Source organism: Dermochelys coriacea, chromosome 1 (assembly GCF_009764565.3).
Source record: "Dermochelys coriacea isolate rDerCor1 chromosome 1, rDerCor1.pri.v4, whole genome shotgun sequence".
Classification (NCBI taxonomy): Eukaryota; Metazoa; Chordata; order Testudines; family Dermochelyidae; genus Dermochelys; species Dermochelys coriacea.
The window spans coordinates 239,226,443-239,245,234 of record NC_050068.2 but is presented as its reverse complement, the minus strand read 5'-3'; the positions used below and the strand labels follow the sequence as shown (position 1 = coordinate 239,245,234).

General features: G+C 40.7%; 1 protein-coding gene across 4 annotated transcripts in view; it reads left to right on the top strand.

Annotated features, from left to right (window-relative positions):
* Nucleotides 1-18,792, top strand: part of PTPRO (protein tyrosine phosphatase receptor type O) — a 207,675-nt gene that overhangs the window by 164,666 nt on the left and 24,217 nt on the right. For 2 of the 4 annotated variants that reach the window (XM_038382970.2, XM_038382997.2), the window contains exons 14-19: nucleotides 4,133-4,265; nucleotides 5,716-5,836; nucleotides 8,229-8,297; nucleotides 12,013-12,096; nucleotides 15,932-15,967; nucleotides 17,997-18,078. In XM_038382970.2, the coding sequence (XP_038238898.1) occupies nucleotides 4,133-4,265; nucleotides 5,716-5,836; nucleotides 8,229-8,297; nucleotides 12,013-12,096; nucleotides 15,932-15,967; nucleotides 17,997-18,078 (525 nt within the window). The remainder of the gene's footprint in view (nucleotides 1-4,132; nucleotides 4,266-5,715; nucleotides 5,837-8,228; nucleotides 8,298-12,012; nucleotides 12,097-15,931; nucleotides 15,968-17,996; nucleotides 18,079-18,792) is intronic. The other 2 variants (XM_038382979.2, XM_038382988.2) reach the window with 2 other exon arrangements.

Below are 18,792 nucleotides of genomic sequence, written 5' to 3'. Positions count from 1 at the left end.
AGCCATGAATGTGGTGTCCCATGTTTCTGTTGTGGTCTTCATCCATTCTTCAGGCCTGTTACCTGCAGTACTATGAGCTGCGTAGGATCCTCACTCGTACAGTAAGAATTTCTTGAAAAAGATGGCTGCTCCTCATCTATTTTGTTCCTCACAGGCCTTTTCCTCCAAGACACACTCAGCTCCATCAACATCCCCCTTTTCTCTCTACCTAAATAGATACTAATGTGGCCCCTATCATAATAATTTTCGAGCATCTAGTCTCATATTAACTCAGAGGGAAATAGAGATCAAGGCAACATGAATGCATGGTGATAGAGCCTGTGCAGCCTGTGAAACTTACTTTCTACACCTCCTGAGACAACTGTTTTGGATCACAGTTCTCTTACTTGAGCACCATAGGATGTCATTTAAAAAAACCCACACCTTTTATGCTATTCTAGACACACACTATAGCACTGTGTAGAATAAGTCCCATGATTTTATGTAGGGTTTTCCATTGAAACTGTATCCTGAAATTGGAGGCGGGCTGGAACTGAAAAGCCACGTACAAACACATCATAACTTTGAGATAGTTCACACCCACATTTGGATCCAAAAAGTTCCAGGGTGAGTAACTTAAAAACATTGACTCATAATTCCAATAACCAAGGCAGAGTAATTCCGAGATAGATGTAAAGGAGAAAAGATAGGGTTTTTTTCCAGCTGAGATGTAGATAAGAGAGCTGATGACTTTTAGAGACAAGGAAAGACTGTTCCAGCTGGAAGGAGGTGCAATGGTTCTCATATCGATGGGCACAAGGAGAAATAGTCAGTGTTAGATAAATGGAGAGAACAAAGAAGGCAGAGTAAAGACCATGGCCAATATTTTCAAAAAAAAAAAGTTAGACTCCTAAATCCTGGCCCCGCCTCCTCCCCCGGGCATGCTGCATTTCCCCCCCCCCCCCATTGCTTCCTGTGGCTACCCCCACCCACAACACCCCGCCATAGCTCACCTCCGCTCTGCCTGCTCCCCTGAACACGCCACTGCTCCACTTCTCCCCCCTCCCTCTCAGATGAGGGAGAGGCAGTGCGTTCAGGGGAGCAGGCGGACCGGAGGTGAGCGAGGGTGCAGGGGAGCGCAGGAAGTAACGGGGGGGGGGGTAGAGGAACAGCTCCCCGCCCCAGCTCACCTCTGCTCCACCACCGCCGCCTCCCCCTAGTGCGCCGCCGCTTGACTTCTCTCTCCCTTCCTCCCAGACTTGTCGCGCAAAACAGCTGTTTCGCGCGTGGCAAGCCTGGGAGGGACGGGGGAGAAGCGGAGTGGAGGCAGCGCGCTCGGAGGAGCAGACGGAGGCAGAATGGAGGCAAGCTGGGGTGGCGGGGGGCACATTTCTAGGGGCAGCATGGCTGGCGCTGGAATGCCGCCTCTAGAAATGTGCCGCCCCAAGCACCTGCTTGTTTTGCTGGTGCCTAGAGCCAGCCCTGGCTGGAAGCGACTTTGAGAAGTAATCAAGTCCAGCCCTTTGCACTGAGGCATGTCCAAGTAAACCTAGACCATCCCTGACTAGTGTTTGAATGATATTAGCCTTTTTTGCAGCTTCATCACATTGTTGACTCATATTCAATTTGTGATCTACAATAACCCCCAGATCCTTTTCAGCAGTACTTCTACCTAGTCAGTTGTTCCCCATTTTGTAGCTGTGCATTTGATTTTTCCTTCTTAAGTAAAGTACTTTATTGAATTTCATCTTGTACAATTCAGACCAATTCTCCAATTTGTCAAGGTCTTTTAAATTCTAATCCTGGCCTCTAAATTGCGTGCAACCTTTCCCAGATTTGTGTCACCCACAAATTGTATAAACATATTTTCTACTCCATTATCCAAGTCATCAATAAAAATATGGAATAGAACCAGACCCAGGACTGACCTTCAGAAACCTACTATATAAGCCCTCCCTGTTTGATCATGAACTATTAACTACTCTTTCAGTACAGTCTTTCAACTAGTTGTGCACCCACCTTATAGTAATTTCATCTATATTCCATTTCCTTAGCTCACTTATGAGAATGTGACGTGGGACTGTCAAAATTCTTGCTAAAACCAAGATTTATCACATCTACTACTTCTCCCCTATCCACTAGGCCAGTAATCCTGTCAACATACTGAGTGTCCAGCAGCTCCATTGACTTCATCAGGAGCCATACGGTGCCTAAATATGGAAGTGAAGCCTAACTTTAGGCACTCATTTAAAAAAAAAATGTTTTGGCCTATGTCAATTATTAGGATTGAGTCAGTCCAGGTTTGCCATGGGGTTATTAAAGTAGTGAGGATAGTTCCATGTCCAGAGCCCACTTCTGGTGAGACTCTCACCAAGGGTGCAAGTTGTAGTGCTGGTTTGTTGACAAGGTTATCTAGCTCTGGGAAGTGTACTGAAAAGATCAACTCGTTTCTCATTAAATTCACCAGATTTTAACATTTATCCAGCAAAGTCCTTTTCCCAACCCATCTTCAAGTCCCAAGCTAAAAGGCAGGAGGCTCGATTATATTTCTGGTGCCCAGGAGAGGCCTTTTTTGAGAAACTGGTGAAACCATTGCTGTTAGAGTTGACTGAAAATTTTCTTGCCTTTTTTTAATTTCAGTGAGAAATTGGTTTTCGATTAAATGAATATTTTCATGAGAAATGTTTCCAGAATTATTTTTTTTTATTTTTTCCATCAGAATACCAAAAATTATTCAGGTTTGGGGGTTTGTTTTTCAACAGTTGATTTTTTTTTCCACAGAAAATGTTGATGAAAATATTTTTTTTTCATTTTACTCAAAATTCTCCATGAGGGGACAACACCCCCCCCCCAAACATCTTCCAACCAGCTTCTGTTGCCATACCATAGCTACTCTATCTCCTTCAGCTAAAAGAGGCAAATTCAGCTCTGTTATTCCAGTGCTATTGCACGTGCAGCAGTGTATCTGATCTCAGAATTGTAGTTCAATAGAGACCCTTGCAAAGATAAAAGGAGCTTATAAATGACCTCAAACCTGCACAGAACTCCCACTCTGTTTTTGTGGCCATCAGAGTTTGCTGCATAATGTTTCACCAGTTGTGTTCATTAGCCCAGAGCTGTGGATCACAAATACACTCTTAGTTCCCTTTCTAAATTACCAGCTGAAACACCCAACTTATTTTACCCTATTTTCATATCAATAAACCTCTTCTGATTTTAGCTGAATTGGTAGAAAAAAGGGTTATCAATGAGAACCTAAGTTCTCTGCAGCTCCACATATTTCTTTTATTGGCTTTCTTTCATCGTATCGGCATTTATGAAACACCTTTTACACCATCCATCAAACACAGAAATAGCCATTAAAACTCTGTACAAAGATTTATAGGGTTTGCAGAAAGGTGTAAATTTTCTTGACTAGAAAAGCAAGGCTCAGGGGTCTGATAGCTGATTTAATAAACGTTTATTATCCCTGGGGCTTTACTATGCTCTTCCCCTTCAAAAAAGTCACCTGCGGGCAAAGTGCAAAGATACTTGAACCACCCTCCACTGGTGAAGGAGGTACCTCCAAGGAAAGGATGAGGCACATTTGCAAGATGGCGTATGGGAAGCTTGCTGCTGCTGTAGCTGCTCTGTGGATAAATGACTTTAGCCTTCAGAGTTGTAGGTCTGGATTAGGTCCAAGACCTCCTCATCAATCTCCCCCTGGTACTAGCTAAGATTGCCATCCCTTGGTCCAGGAGGAAGAAGCTTAACATGGAAATTTTCTATGGCTGTGGGTCCATTTTCCAGTTCCTTGTGCATGCATCTAGGCACAGTTCCTGTGTGTTGCCTCTACTAACTCCCTGGACAAATTGGAAGAGTGGGTATTGTCCAAGGTTCTCTGCTTGGTTTTCCCCCTCTGGGTCCTTCATTTGGCCTTGAGACCTGCACCTCCATCTCCATTTTTAATTTTTTGCCATCCATAATCAGTTAAGTTTTGGATTCTGTGGCCCTCCCTGCATCTCAGGAGCAGATCTTTTCATTGCTTTGGTGGGCCCTACCCACCATCCCAGCATTTAAATAGGCTGGCTTCTTTTGCCAGATCTCAATTCACTTAGAAAACAAGGGTTGAATAAGAGAGACAAACTACAGTGTACTTTTTTCGTATCTTTAGGAACCTGTTACTGTTTCTTCACATGTAGTGACTATCTCCAGCCTACTGCCTGCCACGTCCTACAATTGCAGTGTGACTACCGTCAGCCACAACAGCCCTAGTGTTCCCACCTTCATAGCTGTCTCTACCTTGGGTAAGCCAGACTTTGCCAGTTCCACCTCTCTATACAGCTATAATGTTTGCCTCTTTGTTCCTTCTGAAGCTGCTTTTCAGGTGTTACCGATACCAAAATTATTTCATTTAAACATAGCCAGCTCCAGGGTGGAATGGGGCAGCAGCTGTTTAAGTGTTAAGTATTAAGTATTGCTGTTAAGTACGTTCACCACTAGAGTGCGTTTTTTTAATCGGTAGTGAAACCCCAATTACTGTGTGTGTTTTAAAATAATTCTATTTTGATTTTAGATTGGGCTTTTTAATTCATATTCCCTTGCTTCTGGTTTGAAGGAAGACTCTGGGATTACTGCCCTGATGACATCCGTAGAGGAAATCATCCTCGCCATGTCCAGGCAAAATATGGGCAAAGTCTCAGTTACTAGGCTGGGACTCTTCCTCTATGGTAATGAGGAATGTCTCTTTCTGCCTGAGGTGATCCAGAGATTGAACTGGGAAGAGGTGAAAAGGAAAGGGCAGCTGAATGACCTGGAGAGGTCAGAAACTAAAAAGATGTCTCCTGATGAAGCCAAGCCCCTCTAGCATTCTCATTGGTTGTGGGCTCAAATTTACTCGGAGGGAAGAATGCCATTATTGAATCACCATTAGCAGTTCCTTACAGCTGTGGGTCTTCCATCCAGAATAATCAGGTTCAGTTCTGCTTAGTTAATGAGATCAGACCATAGGATCAGTGACTAAAGCATATCTGACAAATAATGTTATGACCTAAATGTCAAAGTTCAGTGTGTAGTACTTAGCTTAAACCCCTGTTCTGTTCTAAGGACTGCTTCTGTAGGCACTCTTACAATAGATGGTAAGATTTACTGAGCAAGGTTACTCCCTTCTTTGGTGCCATCACAATACTACTACTAATAATAATTAATAATGTCCTGTAGAACTAGAAATAAATCTGAAAAAGCAGATGCAAACATACCTGTTAAGAATGTTCCTGAGCTTTGACTCTGTCTCTAATTGCAACAAAATATTTTAGACCAAATTATCTGCCGATGTAATTCAGTTGTCTTCATTTGAGTTATCCAAACAGAGAACTGGGCCTTTGTGTCAGACTCAGGTTAGAGACTGTATTGATTATTGCTGGCATACAATGCCACAGATGTTGGAGTGAATTGTAGGAGACTTAGATAAATAAGATACCAATTTTATATACACTTACTCTTTCCTCCTTCCCTACCTTTTTCCTCCTTTTCACTAACATTCATAAAACCTTCCTGTACAGAAGCTTGCAACCCTGCCACAATCATGTCATTTCCCCTATTGAATTGTATGGGGTCTGTTACTCTAAACCTGCCCTAACGTCCACTGATAAGATTTCTCACTCCGAAGATCAACTGAAAAGAATATAAAATTATCATGAAAAAAATACAGGCTATATGTTCTGAAATGAATAACCCAGAGTCATTGTTTGTGTGCAGTTACTGAGATGAATCCCAACATAGTGGTGATCTCTGTGTTAGCCATCTTGAGCATTCTCCTGATTGGACTGCTCCTTGTGACTCTTGTTGTACTCAGGCGGAAACATCTGCAAATGGCCAGGTAGGTCCAGTCTTATTCTAAGTCCAAGAAGCTTTAAAAGAATAGGTAAAATATAATATTGGGTTTTGCTTGTATGGCACATGGTACCCACTGTGCACACTTGGTGTTTGAGATGTCTATAAACATAGTACCTCTGAAGATTCCTGTTCCCCGCTGTTTCTTAGGAGTACAACTACTACTTGCTTTATCCCTTAGCTGTTCTTACTGGTGGATGGAGTTATTAGCCTCAACCTCTGTCTTAATTTGGAGCTGTGAAGGGTTTGATAAATTGCAAATTCAAGCCATTTTTTAAGGGCTGATTATCTAAGCAGTCATATTCTTTTAGGTCATTTGATTGCTCAGATTTACTGAATATTAAATAAAATATGAGATGGTCTTAAGACAGGTAAAGATGAATGGTTAATAGAATCCTTAAGTAGAATCCACAAGTACTCCTTTTCTTTTTGAGAATCCTTAAGATCATCCAGGTTATTTTGCAAAATCATTTAAATTGCTGGGAACACAAAATTTGCTATGCCAGATCAGATAACTAATCCATCAAGACCAGTCTCTCAGTGCCCAGTATTTGTTCCTTCAGACAGAAGAAAGGCACCTTTTCCCCTCCCTCCAAGTACTGCTCTTTATATATGATGCAGTTCCTTCATACACCTGCAGCAGCCATCCTATCCCCTGAAGAATGAGATCTGATTTCCTTTACCTAGTGTTCGCAAAAAGAAAAGGAGTACTGGGGGCACCTTAGAGACTAACAAATTTATTTGAGCATAAGCTTTTGTGAGCTACAGCTCACTTCATCGGATGCATCGGATTTACCTAGTGTTGTAGCTCACAGTTCACCTCTTGTCTGAGTTATATCCTTGACTGGCTAGGTAAACTGGGTGGCTAATCCCCCAGATCCTCTGTATGTAGTTCTGTGACTGGAAGGTTTGCAGGTCTGAGTCTTGGGAGTTTCCGTTCTCTTATAATCCAGAAATATAATGTGTGTGTGAAATAATGCATTTAATTTGAATTTTTCCTTCAAAGTCAGAAAACCAAATAATGTCACTTCAGAGGGTCACCTTAAAGAACTTGCTCACTGATTACACAACAGATTGTTGCATTTCATGTATCAAGTCTTTGCTATATACTCTATGCAAATGAATTTACTCCATGCAAATGAATTTACCCCATCACCTAGATTTTCATAGGACCCCTTTCAATGCATGGTTTGTTACTTTTGCATATAGCTGGTTCTGTGAAAACCCAGATTCTCTTCCCTAGTTAAGTATCATGCATGCAGCCCAGGGCTATTTCTTTCTCATTTTCTTTACCGCAAGAGGAATTTAAAGAAAAAGAACTATATACTTGCATGTAATCATTTTTAAAGCAAACAAGCAAAAATACTCAACGTTCGGTTTTTCATTTGATTTTGAGAAGGTCAAAGGTTGGTTTTGTGGTTAAAGCACTGGAATAAAGACTCCAGTCCTGGCCTTGCCACACATTGCCTTTGTGGTATTAGGCAAGTCTTTTAAACACTATGCCTCAATTTCCCCATTGGTGAAATGGGGATAATGCTTCCTTATCTCCTAGGGGTGACGTAAGGACAAATACAGTATACTCCTGATTATTTGAAGAACATGGGGGACACAGATTTTATTCAGATAATTTAGAGGACAGGAGCCATTCAGCAGTGGGATGGCTTCCTCCACAGCCAGGGTCTTGTCATCCTCCTTGCACTCCTGGCTGGGGGGCTCTGCTCTTCCCTGATCACTCACTTCAGTGACAGTGGGGCTGCAGAGGGCTCCCTCCACTGCCGCAGGAGCCAATCAGCAGTAGGGTGATTCATAATCCTCCTCCTCACAGTCCTTACTGGGGGTCTCTACTCTATTATCCAAACCTCCACATTATCCAGATCCCTTCCTTGTCCCCCTGCATGAGATGCATGCTTCAGGGGCCATGTGTCTCATACTGGGGGGACAATGAAGGGATTTGGATAATGCAGAGGCTCAGACAATAGGATTTCATATGAACAGGAGAATACTGCACTTGGCAGATGCTCTGAAACTATGGAGATTGGTGCCATGTACATCCCTAGATAGAAATTAATTTTGACAACTTTTTTCTCATCTTATTCTTGAGGCAGAATATTAGGAAGCTTGATCTCAAGAGATGGTGAGCGCCCACTACTTCTAAAGGGTTGCATTCAGACCTGTCTTACGATGGTGCAGATCCACTGACTTCAGTTGAGCTTCACCCAGCAAGTTCAGCCCTTGCTTCAGGGGAGGCCTGGATAAACACCACCTTTTAGAATCAGGCTCTTAATGATCTGTATTAGGGCAACACCGCTGACAAAATCAACAAGCATTATGTCTGCCCAGCAATAATAACCGTGAACTCAATGGTCTTCCTGAAACAGGGAGTGTGGGGCTGAAACCTTTGTCAATTTTGCTTCATTGGAGAGAGATGGAAAACTTCCATATAACTGGTGAGTTAAATACTGCTACCTCTATGCTTCCCCTCCCCTCATTCCTTTTCTCACTAGCTACCTTCGTTGGCAAGTCTGGCTTTTATGTTCTTATGTTTTTGTTATATGATCGCTAGCGCAATTTAACATAAAGCACCGCTAGCTGATTTTGGTTTTGTTTTGTATTTTATTTGACTGAATGGTGGCCCAGGACCATGTCTTTTGTCATAAACTATTTTTAGTAGGAAATGAGGATGCACAACATATTCCAACTGGGCTAGATGCATTTTTTTCTTTCCCTTAGACACATTCTATATATTTCCTAAAGTAACAAAGGGGTAGAAGGCTGATCTATATAAATCCATTAGCAGATCTATGGAGATATATTAATGTCAGGCAGTGAGGCTGCTCTTAATAGATCATCAGCTAACAATTCTGTTCACAGAAATACAAGCCCCAGTGCCATTAGTTATTTTTCCTTTGTATTTGGAACAAGGCCAAGCTAGCTCAAGTCGCCCTTGCAACTTTGTGCTCAGTGTTGCTGGGATGTTTGGAAGCAAAACACACCCAGTCAGGTCTGGAAAACCATCTGCAGAAACAGCAGGCATTGATTAGTTACTCCATTCCATCAATAGTTCCATCACTCCCTGAGAGGCGTTAGAGCAAATAAATCCCTAAATAAATAAACCCTATTAGCTTCCATCGAGGCAAAATGGGCGATAGTGATTTCCCTGTTGTCTGCTGATGTTGTGATTCTTGTTCATGTTCCTGATAGTCCAGTGGTGCTGCTAACTGACTTGTTTACTGTTTTGGGAAGTTATTGTCAGCAACCCCCAAAAAGCCAAACATGGGTAGCTTCCAAAGCTGGCCAAAATACACTGTTAAAAAAATGCCACCAAAATCCATAGGGAAAAGAAACTAAGTGCTTCAGTTTTTCACTCGTGGTTCAGTTTTGTTGAATGTGAACGGGGTTGGAATGAGGAATTGGTGGACTTGGAACTGTTTCTATGATATCACGGGGTATAGCCTGCCAGCAAGGATGGGATTAAATGGATTGATACTGCACCAAAACAAGCTTTTTGCTAATAAGCACACAAACTGAACTAACAATCCCAGCACAGCCTGTCAATACCTAACAGTGCTGCTAATTAACTACATATTAAACAAGCTTCACTTGCTTGGTGTAGCTTTAATAGCAGCCAGCCATACTGAGTACATGCTAATCTCCTTCTCAGCTTCTCTTATTTGGAGTATGTTAATTGCAGCCTAGGCAGATGATCAAACACTCTTGTAAATTAAAAATCCACACTGGAATCAAATTACTAAAATAGCAACAGACATTAAAAACAGAAAGGACTTTTGGGGGGAGAATTCATTGTTAGGTTTGCATGAGTAAGTGTGACCATTCCTGTTGCTTGAGTTATCATCTGCATGAATTCTCAAAGATTATATCTGTTTAGTATTTGATCAGTTTAAGGCAATGGGGCCAAATCTTGAGGTCCTCACTTCAGTGGGAGTTTTGCCTGAAATGGTCACTATAAACAAAGATAGGTATTTCATTCATATTAGCTTGTGGCTTGATGGACGCTTGTCCTGTTTGTTATCAGAGGATGAAAGGAAACACGACTAGACTGTTCCGTCTGCCTCTGTGGGCAGATGGGATGAAGACCTGCAAATCCCCAACCCTGGGGATGTGGAAGGGAAGAGGGTTGCCTTGGCAACAACATTTGCTCCTACTCCCAGGCCCTGTGGAAGGCCCTCTGTGAAATAGAGGCTTGCTTGTGAAGAGACCCACTTTGTCCACACACCAGCCCCACAAGGATTCCTCTCAACTATTAAAGATTAAGAACCTGATCTTATAAACACATAAGCACATGCTTAACTTTAAGCATGTATGTAGTCTTCATGTCAGTGGTATTGCTTATATGCTTAAAGTAAATCCATGTGCTTAAGTGTTTACAGGATTGGTGCCTAAACTAGTGTTAACTTTACTGCTCTCCCAATCCATGCTTCATAGCTGCCTGGAGGATGGGTTGTATGGGCAGCATCACCAGGTGAGTTCTGGGCAGCATGTTTCCCTGGCCCCCAGGCAGACTTGTATCTGACAGACCCCCCCAAATCTATAAAAATCACTCTAGATTTTGGGCCCAACAAACTCTCCAGCAGCCTTTATTTGCAGCAGCATCAGCAACAACAAAAAGTAAGATATTCCCTGGAGTTTCCACTTCCCTATGTGGGGTCTTCCTGTGTAGTGTCTCATAGAATATCAGAGTTGGAAGGGACCTCAGGAGATCATCTAATCCTACCCCCTGCTCAAAGCAGGACCAATCCCCAATTTTTTTGCCTCAAATCCCTAAATGGCCCCTTCAAGGATTGAACTCACAACCCCAGGTTTAGCAGGCCAATGCTCAAACCACTGAGCTATCCCTCCCCACAGACTGGATGATTTGGGTTAGGGTCACTTACGGCAGACACAGCTTGATTTTTCACTCTCTCTGGTGCGCACGCACACACACACACACACACACACACCATTTGTGCTCCTATCTCCATGTTAGCCAACACCACAGACAAAGGAAGTGGCCATTCTTTGTTCCTGTTTTAGAGTAGTCAGGCATAGGTCAGCAGTATTACTTCTGGGAATTGCCAGACATTCATGATAAACCAAATCACAAAATTCTCACTCAGTTCAAGCTCCCACTGATTGAATGAGTGCAGAATCTATCAGTTTCATTAAGAGTTAATGTTTGCAATGTACTTTGATTATACAAGACCAAATTCTACTAAGTGCTGTAAAGCCAGAGTAACTCCTGTATTAATTGAGTTTCTTTGGATTTACACCTGTGTAAGTCAGAGCAAAATTTGGTCCATAACACACAAATATAAATGTAAAGGGTTATTTTGTATCTAAAACTTATGTTTAATAGTAGTGAAATCTGCCATAAATAATTACCCACAGAAACAACAGAAATAAACTGAGTTTAGCAAAAGAACAAATAGAACTTTGCTGGAAACCATTGAGGAATAATGTATAGTGACTATTTAAGACTTGGTATTGCCTATTAATGGTATTGCCTTTGCAGTTTCAAGGTCATTTGCAGAAATCTGACTCAACAGGACTGAAAAGGTATATGGACCTGATCCCTTGACACTCATACACACATTCACACTGAAGCCAATGGGACTATTTGCCAGAACAAGTTTTGCAAATTCGGGCTATATAATAGCTATATGTAGCTGAAAATGAAATGTAACTCCCTTGAAATACCCTAAATACTGTAAACTAGAGCAATATAAATGATGATAAAGTTGCGGGTGGGATTTTAAAGGCACCTTGGTGACTTCAGGCACTGTTGAAAATCCCACCCTGAGTTCACATGGAGCATCTTTACTTGGCACCATTACATCCATTAACATTGCTTTAAAATATTGGGCTTAAAGCTACACTGCCTTGCCCACTGTGTAGTTATTTGTACTACTGTAAAATGCTCCCATCCAGTTGTGTATAATTTTACACTCCCTTTGAACAGGTATAAATTACTACACAAGCTGCAGGATCATGGAGTACCAGTGCCATGGAATCTAATAATTTTCACGTTTAACAGAGTAACAGGATTTTTTATCCTATTAACTAACCTCTATTATGCAATTGACTGAGCTCCTGAGTTTAGTTTGTCGTACTAACTCTCCTCACTTTTTTTTCATCTTTATATATGTTATCTATTAATGCTCACAGGCGTAGAAGTGTATTTGCTTTCCTAACTCTGCTACCCTCATGCCTCTGGACTGATTATCTTTTGGCATTTTATATTAATCCTTGGTAAGTGATTTTACTTGTTTTTCCCTATGCAATAGCTAAACCATATTAATTTCCCAGTACATGAAAAATGTGTTCTTTTATTTTCAAATGGTTGGAAGTTCTTGAAGTTGCAATAATTTTCATGTGCTGAAATATGGACTGGAGAGTGCGTGTGCGTGTGCGTGTGCGTGTGCGTGTGTGTGTGTGTGTGTATGTATGTATCAAAATACATACTATTCACTTCACATTTTGCTTGTGTATGCTTCTACCCATTGTGTTACTTAAAAAGAAAATTTTGAAGTGGTCACTTTCACACACTTCATTATTGTCCCTATGCAACTTTTATAACTTTATTACAAACCCCCTTGTAACTTTTGCTTCATCCACTTGCTGATTGCCTGATGATGCTTTCTGCTGCCGTCTCCTCTTACTAATTGCTTGGTGTTAGCTCACCTGTCTAAATACAAAACAAACCATTTGTTTTTAAAGGTGCAATCTTTCTCCACCAAAGTCAATAGGCATTTTGCTGTTGGGAGCAAAAACTGGCCCAGAATTTGTACAGCAAATGCTTTGAGCCAGCTCTCCCCAACCATAATAAATGGGTCACACTTTATATTAAGGTTCCATTTATAAAGGATTAATAAATGATTGAAGTTTTGATAAATGGCTAATCAATTGATTTAGATCCAAAGGCTTCTTACAACCCTGGCTTATTATCCTCTCCAACATCTTTAATTGCTGTGTTTATAAACAGCCATAACATGGACCACCCATGTCTGTAGGTTGCTTATAACATATAAAATCATAAATGAAATCTTAATATATGTATGACCAAGAAATTTTTACTTAATGGATGGGAGTTTGTGCCCCTCTAGATCTGAAATCAAAGTGATGTCTCTGCTGTTTGGTACTAAAATCAAGAGACTGGCTCTCTCTCGCTGTTGCCAAAATCTTTTACCAGGATGGTAGCAGTTTTCGTGTGGAGCGGCAGTGCCCAGTTAAGTTAGTCAGAGGAATATACTATACAAGCATTGTGGAGATGAACTATCATCTCTGGTTTTGTTGCATATTTAAAAGCTCTCATCTAAATTGGGATTGGATCTAGATAAAGTAAACTTTTTGATTACTAGAGAAAGGGGAAGCTGATTGGAGTTTTGCCATTGACTTCTATAAGAGCAGGAGCAAACCCTCCAAAAAACACTCAGGGCCTGGTACTCCTTTGACCTGCCCCTTGTGTCAGGGTGCTGGAACAATTTGTATAGTGGGGGTGCTCAGAGTCATTGAACCAAACTGTAAGCCAGGATGTGTGGCAGCACCCTCCTCACCCCTAGTCCCAGCACCTATGCTTTGTGTAGTCATTTACACAAGTCCAAAGTGGATATAACATGATATCGAATCAGGATAATAGTATTCTACACCCATGCTGCTCTGTGTAAATTACCACACAAGGTGTGGCATTGTGGTGAATCAGGCCTTCAGAGTGTTAGATTATTTTTTATTAAGCCTAAATTAAATCTATAATGTAAATGGAATACCAGCATGAAATGAAATCTGTTGTTTCAAGCGTCCTTGTTTTACATGCTATTTGGTTATGACATTTTGTGAATGCTCAGCAGCCATTGCAATGTAAAGTAACAAAGGACTCTTGAGATTCTGAAAGTTTAATAAATGTTTTCAGTTTGTCTCATGGGGTATGGATGTCAATCATCTGTTTTATGTGCCTATTGAAGTGTTCCTTGGAGGAGATTTCCTAGAAGCACCCCCATCATGGCAGCACTTAATATTTTTCTTTTTTAATTAATCCTTTATGCCAATCTTTCAGATTTACCCTAGTCACAAGGGATTACAAAAGTTGTATTTCAATAGCCTGGATGAATTCATTTTTAAGACTTCTTTGGCAAAACTACCATTAAGGTGTAAAATAAATGTTTCAGGGGTATGGGTATAGTCAAGGTGCATACATGTTGGTGTCTAAATAGCAAAAAGTTTTTTCAAGTTAGATAGATAATGGTATATTTTGTATTACATAGTAATTGTTTCACACCAGTGTAGAAATGTTATTGGCATAGCTATGTTAACTCTGCAGACGCATCATCTGTTATGAATGAAAATAGATTGTTACAGTACAACAAGAAGGTACTGGGCCAGAGTAGTAGCTGATGGTGGAGCTGATCTAAAAACTTCTCTTGAGAGGGAATTATTTAGAAAAAAAGCAAGCAATTTTTGCTTCATTCTTTTTTGTTGTTGTTTGTTTGTTTTATGAAAAAAATCAGAACACATTTTTTAAAAACATATTTAAAACCTTTGTTCATTTCAAAAATATGTTTTGACTTTTTGGGGTGTTTTCCCCTTCCTCTTATTCTTTTTTTTTCTTTTGAAACTCTCCCCTCCCCCCCCTTTTAATACCTCTGGAGATAAAAGGAGGGAAAACTTAAATTTTCTTTTTTCAATTTCCTCTGTATTTTTCCTTGTTATTTCAAAACATGTTTTGAAACTATCAAAATATTGATGTTGTTTTTTTAAAAAAAGCATTTTGAATTTGTTTTTTAAAAAAATGAAAAAAATCATCAAAATATTTTTTCCTAAAAAATTTAGTTTTCCCATTTTGGGATTTAAAAAAAAAATCTCATTTCAACCAATCTTAGCTAGTGTGAACTGGTTTAGCCAAGAGTATCTAGCAATCACTTGATTATGCCCATGAAATAAAAAAGTTTTAACTTTATTATAGCAGGACATGCTTAAGGGCAGATATCACTAAAGGTCCAGAAAAAGTATTTAGCATTTCTGATGGGCCTTTTAGGAAGCAAAAATTTGTTCAAGCTGTCTGATTGTCTTAGCAGACATGATCAATAGTTTTTAGAAACTGTAGATGAATTAATTCAGAATGTGCTCGTTTGGACATGTAATCTGACTGGTTAACATTGTTCCAGCGAGACAAGCTTTCAAGCTTACACGGAGTTCTTCTTCAGGTCTTCTTTAGTGTAGTGAATCATCACATATTAGAACTGTTTTCAGACAGACTTGAGGCAGGGCTCCTTGTCTGGAACAATATGTAAGGTATGATGGTGGCTAATATACTGCACTTTTTATTTCTATTCTTAAGTATTACCTTGCTTAACTTATTCATTACCTACTCCTGTTGAAATCTGTGGGATATTTGCCATTGCCTTCATTGTGGAAGCAGGGGATCGATCATTCCTTATTCTGATTATGTGGTGTATGTGAAATGCCATGTATAGGCTAGAATTTCTTAGCCTCACGTGTGTTTGGAAAGAGTTGCCAGGGGCTTCCGATCCTTGCACACCCATGTAGGGCTAGGCATAATTTCAGTCCTTGTGTTTCTTTCATTTGTGTGGTGGCACTAGCTTTCCTAGAGGAGATAGGACCAGGTGAGGCAGGGACAGAGCTGAAGTGACTGCTAGGGAACTTTATGCTGCAATTCATAAAGGGATGTAGCAGGCTAATTTGGCTTGCACTTCTGGAAGGATTATGCCAGGCTCAGGCACAAGAGGTGAAATTTGGGCCCTTTGAAGTCAGTTAAAAAATTCCTATTGACTTCAGTATAATCAGGATTTCACCCAAGGTCTCTGAACATGGTTTCCAGTGTGCAGTCTCTCCTTCTCCTAAATGCAGGCAGTGCCTTAACACCATAGGGTAAAATCCATAAGGAGTTTTGCCATTGACTTCAAAGAGGTCAGCTTTCCACCCACACTCCTGACTTACATATTAAGGCGATCATAAAACCTACACATTCAATTAAGATGAAAAGAAGTTCAATTTTGACAGTGGGACTAATTTTTAATCAAGACCAGATGATGAGTTATACTGAAAAAAGATATGTTTGTCTGCCTTACAGGAGTAAAAATGGATTAAAGAAGAGGAAGCTGACCAAGTATGTGACTTTTTGATATTTAAATAATAATTTTAAAAAATTGATAGTCACATTAGACTGAACAATAATTTTTACAATTATAGACAATATGGTGTTGTGGTTACAGAGATAAATATTCTTTATTCTAGTAAATACCTCCAGAGAGAGATTGTAGCAAGAGATAATTACACTAAATGTGTCTGGAAGCACATGGCAAGAGATAATTACACTAAATCAGCGGTTCTCAAACTATGGGTCGGGACCCCATTTTAATGGGGTCGCCAGGGCTGGCTTAGACTTGTTGGGGCTTGGGGCTGAGCCGAAGCCTGAGGGATTCAGCCCTGGGCAGCGGGCTCAGGCTACAGGCCCCTGGGCTGTGGATGAAGCTCTTGGGCTTTGGATTTGACCCCTTCCCCGCCCAGGGCAGTGGGGCTCGGGCTTTGGCTTTGGCTCCTCCACCCAGGGGAATCAGACAATCAGGCGGGAATCAGGCGGACTCAGGCTTCAGTCCTCCCTCCTGGGGCCGTGTAGTAATTTGTGTTGTCAGAAGGGGGGTGGGGTCACAGTGCAATGAAGTTTGAGAACCCCTGCACTAAATCAAGAGTACCCTGTGTTTTGTTTTATCTTTTCAACAGCTAGGCTGGGTAAAAGAGCTCCTGACTGATAGAAAATTAACCACTGTGGAAAGATCAGTTATACTAAGTTAGAAATTCCAACTGGGCCTTTCCTCATTTAAAAATGAAAAACTGGAACGGATCTGTTCGTAGTGCAATTTCCTTCTTGAGGTCAGGCTCTGATGGCAGTTGCTGTTGTGTATTATATCATTAATGTTAAATAGATAAAGAGAAGTAATTATCTGGAGATAAAAGACAGTTCCTTGGTGGCATATTGCTTCAAGTAAATGAACGGATTATTGTGTAAATGCTTCAGTATTTTGTAAATTAAACCATGATAATTACGCGAGGGAAACTGCTTGTATTTCATTATTTAAGGTGTTAATCTAATGACTCATTCTTTAGCCTGAACTCGGGGCCTGATCCTCAGCTGGGGTAAACAGGCATAGCTCCATCAGAGTCAATAAAGCCAGGCAAGTTTATTCCAGTTGAAGATCTGACCCAATATGTCTGTGCTCCATTATCTTCGATGGGCATTGTGCCCACTTATGCTAGAGTAGAATTTGGCTTCTAATGTCAAACATGGCAAACACCTGAACTTCTCAAAGCCAATCGTGAAAATATTTGTTGCTCTGGGGCTGAAATGTGCATATTTTACATCATAGACATTGTCTGACCCAAATTCAGGCCTGTGTGTGGATGGACCCGCCAATGAAACCTATTAATGGCTTGTGTGATTATGGTGCACATGAAATTTAAATGTGTCTGTTTACCAGATAGTTCTCCTTTTATGAAAGGGATTTTTATGTCACTAAGTCAGTTTAAATGAGCTGCTTTTGCTGCCATCCAGGAAGTAGTGCCAATGTATTGTAATTAGAGATGACCAGAACATAAACCCTGGATGTGACCATCTGAACTCTGATGGGACTTAGAATCGGGATCCAAATCTGGCATCCAAGGCTCATTTTTAATTTAAATGGAGATTTCAATCAGAGCTATAACTAGAGGGCCCCCTTTAAGACAGTTTGATTTGAAGGGCCAGGAGTTGGTAGCTCTCCTGACTTTCAATTCTATGTTCCATTGCCAGTGTGCCAAATCCTGCATCCTAAATCAGGTAAAATTCAAACTGAAACCAATGGGAATTTTGCCTCAAGATGGACTGCAGAATTTAGCTTAATGACATGGGTAGATTTATCCTATTAGCCGCGGTTGCCCACATGGCTACAAAACAGTACATGTAATCACAGGTAAATGATTCATTGGGCAGTATGTGTCACATTTCAGGTACACAAGCTTCAATCTTTTGCAAGCTCTGTCCCAGGTATAATTACTTAGTAGAATACAATGTTAAAAATAGAGATTAGTGAATTGTTAGTACTCAAAAACAAACAAACCTATTGAAGAAATTAATTTCTTTTCTGTGTGTTTTTGAAAAGCCCTGTCCAGTTGGATGACTTTGATGGCTACATCAAGGATATGGCCAAAGATTCAGATTATAAATTTTCTCTGCAATTTGAGGTATGTATATGGAGATGACAACTCCTAGCTGCCTCTCCCAAATTGGACTACATCTTTTGCCAAACTGCAAGAACTCGATGGGTGGTATGAGTGTGGCATTCAGACTCACATGTCTGTTGTAGCATAGACCAGGTGGTAGCCTAAGTTGACTGCAATGCATTTTTAAAATGAAAAACGGTACTGGTGACAACCAAATCTTCTGAAACAAAGGGACAGTTTACTGGGGACACATGGTCTTGTCTGACTAGTTTATTTCCCCAGTGCTAAAAATGCAAGATTGTCAAGTGAAGACAAAAGGGAACAACAAACACTGGGTGGAATCTTGGATCTGCTGATCACAGTGGCAAAACTCCATTTAACTTGAAAGGGTTAGGATTCCACCCACTGTTCTCTCAGGTGGCACACATTATCTCCATCTCATTTATGATCGTATGTTACAGAATATTTTAGATTGATTATTTAAGGTAATCAATAGTAATTCTATAAATCTCAGGATCAAAAGCAGCTGAGAGTTTTAGGTAATTGAGGAAACATTACTGAAATCTAGCTTAGATAGTGAGACCATGTGATAGCTATTCAGTGGCCTATGTGGAATGAGTGTGGTAGGTCAGAACAAAATCATCAGAATAGGTGGCAGTAACTGACAAACCTACGGACAGTCTCGTCAGGGTAGCCAAAGGTTGAATGGGCAAGGAGACCAGACTTCCCTCCCCA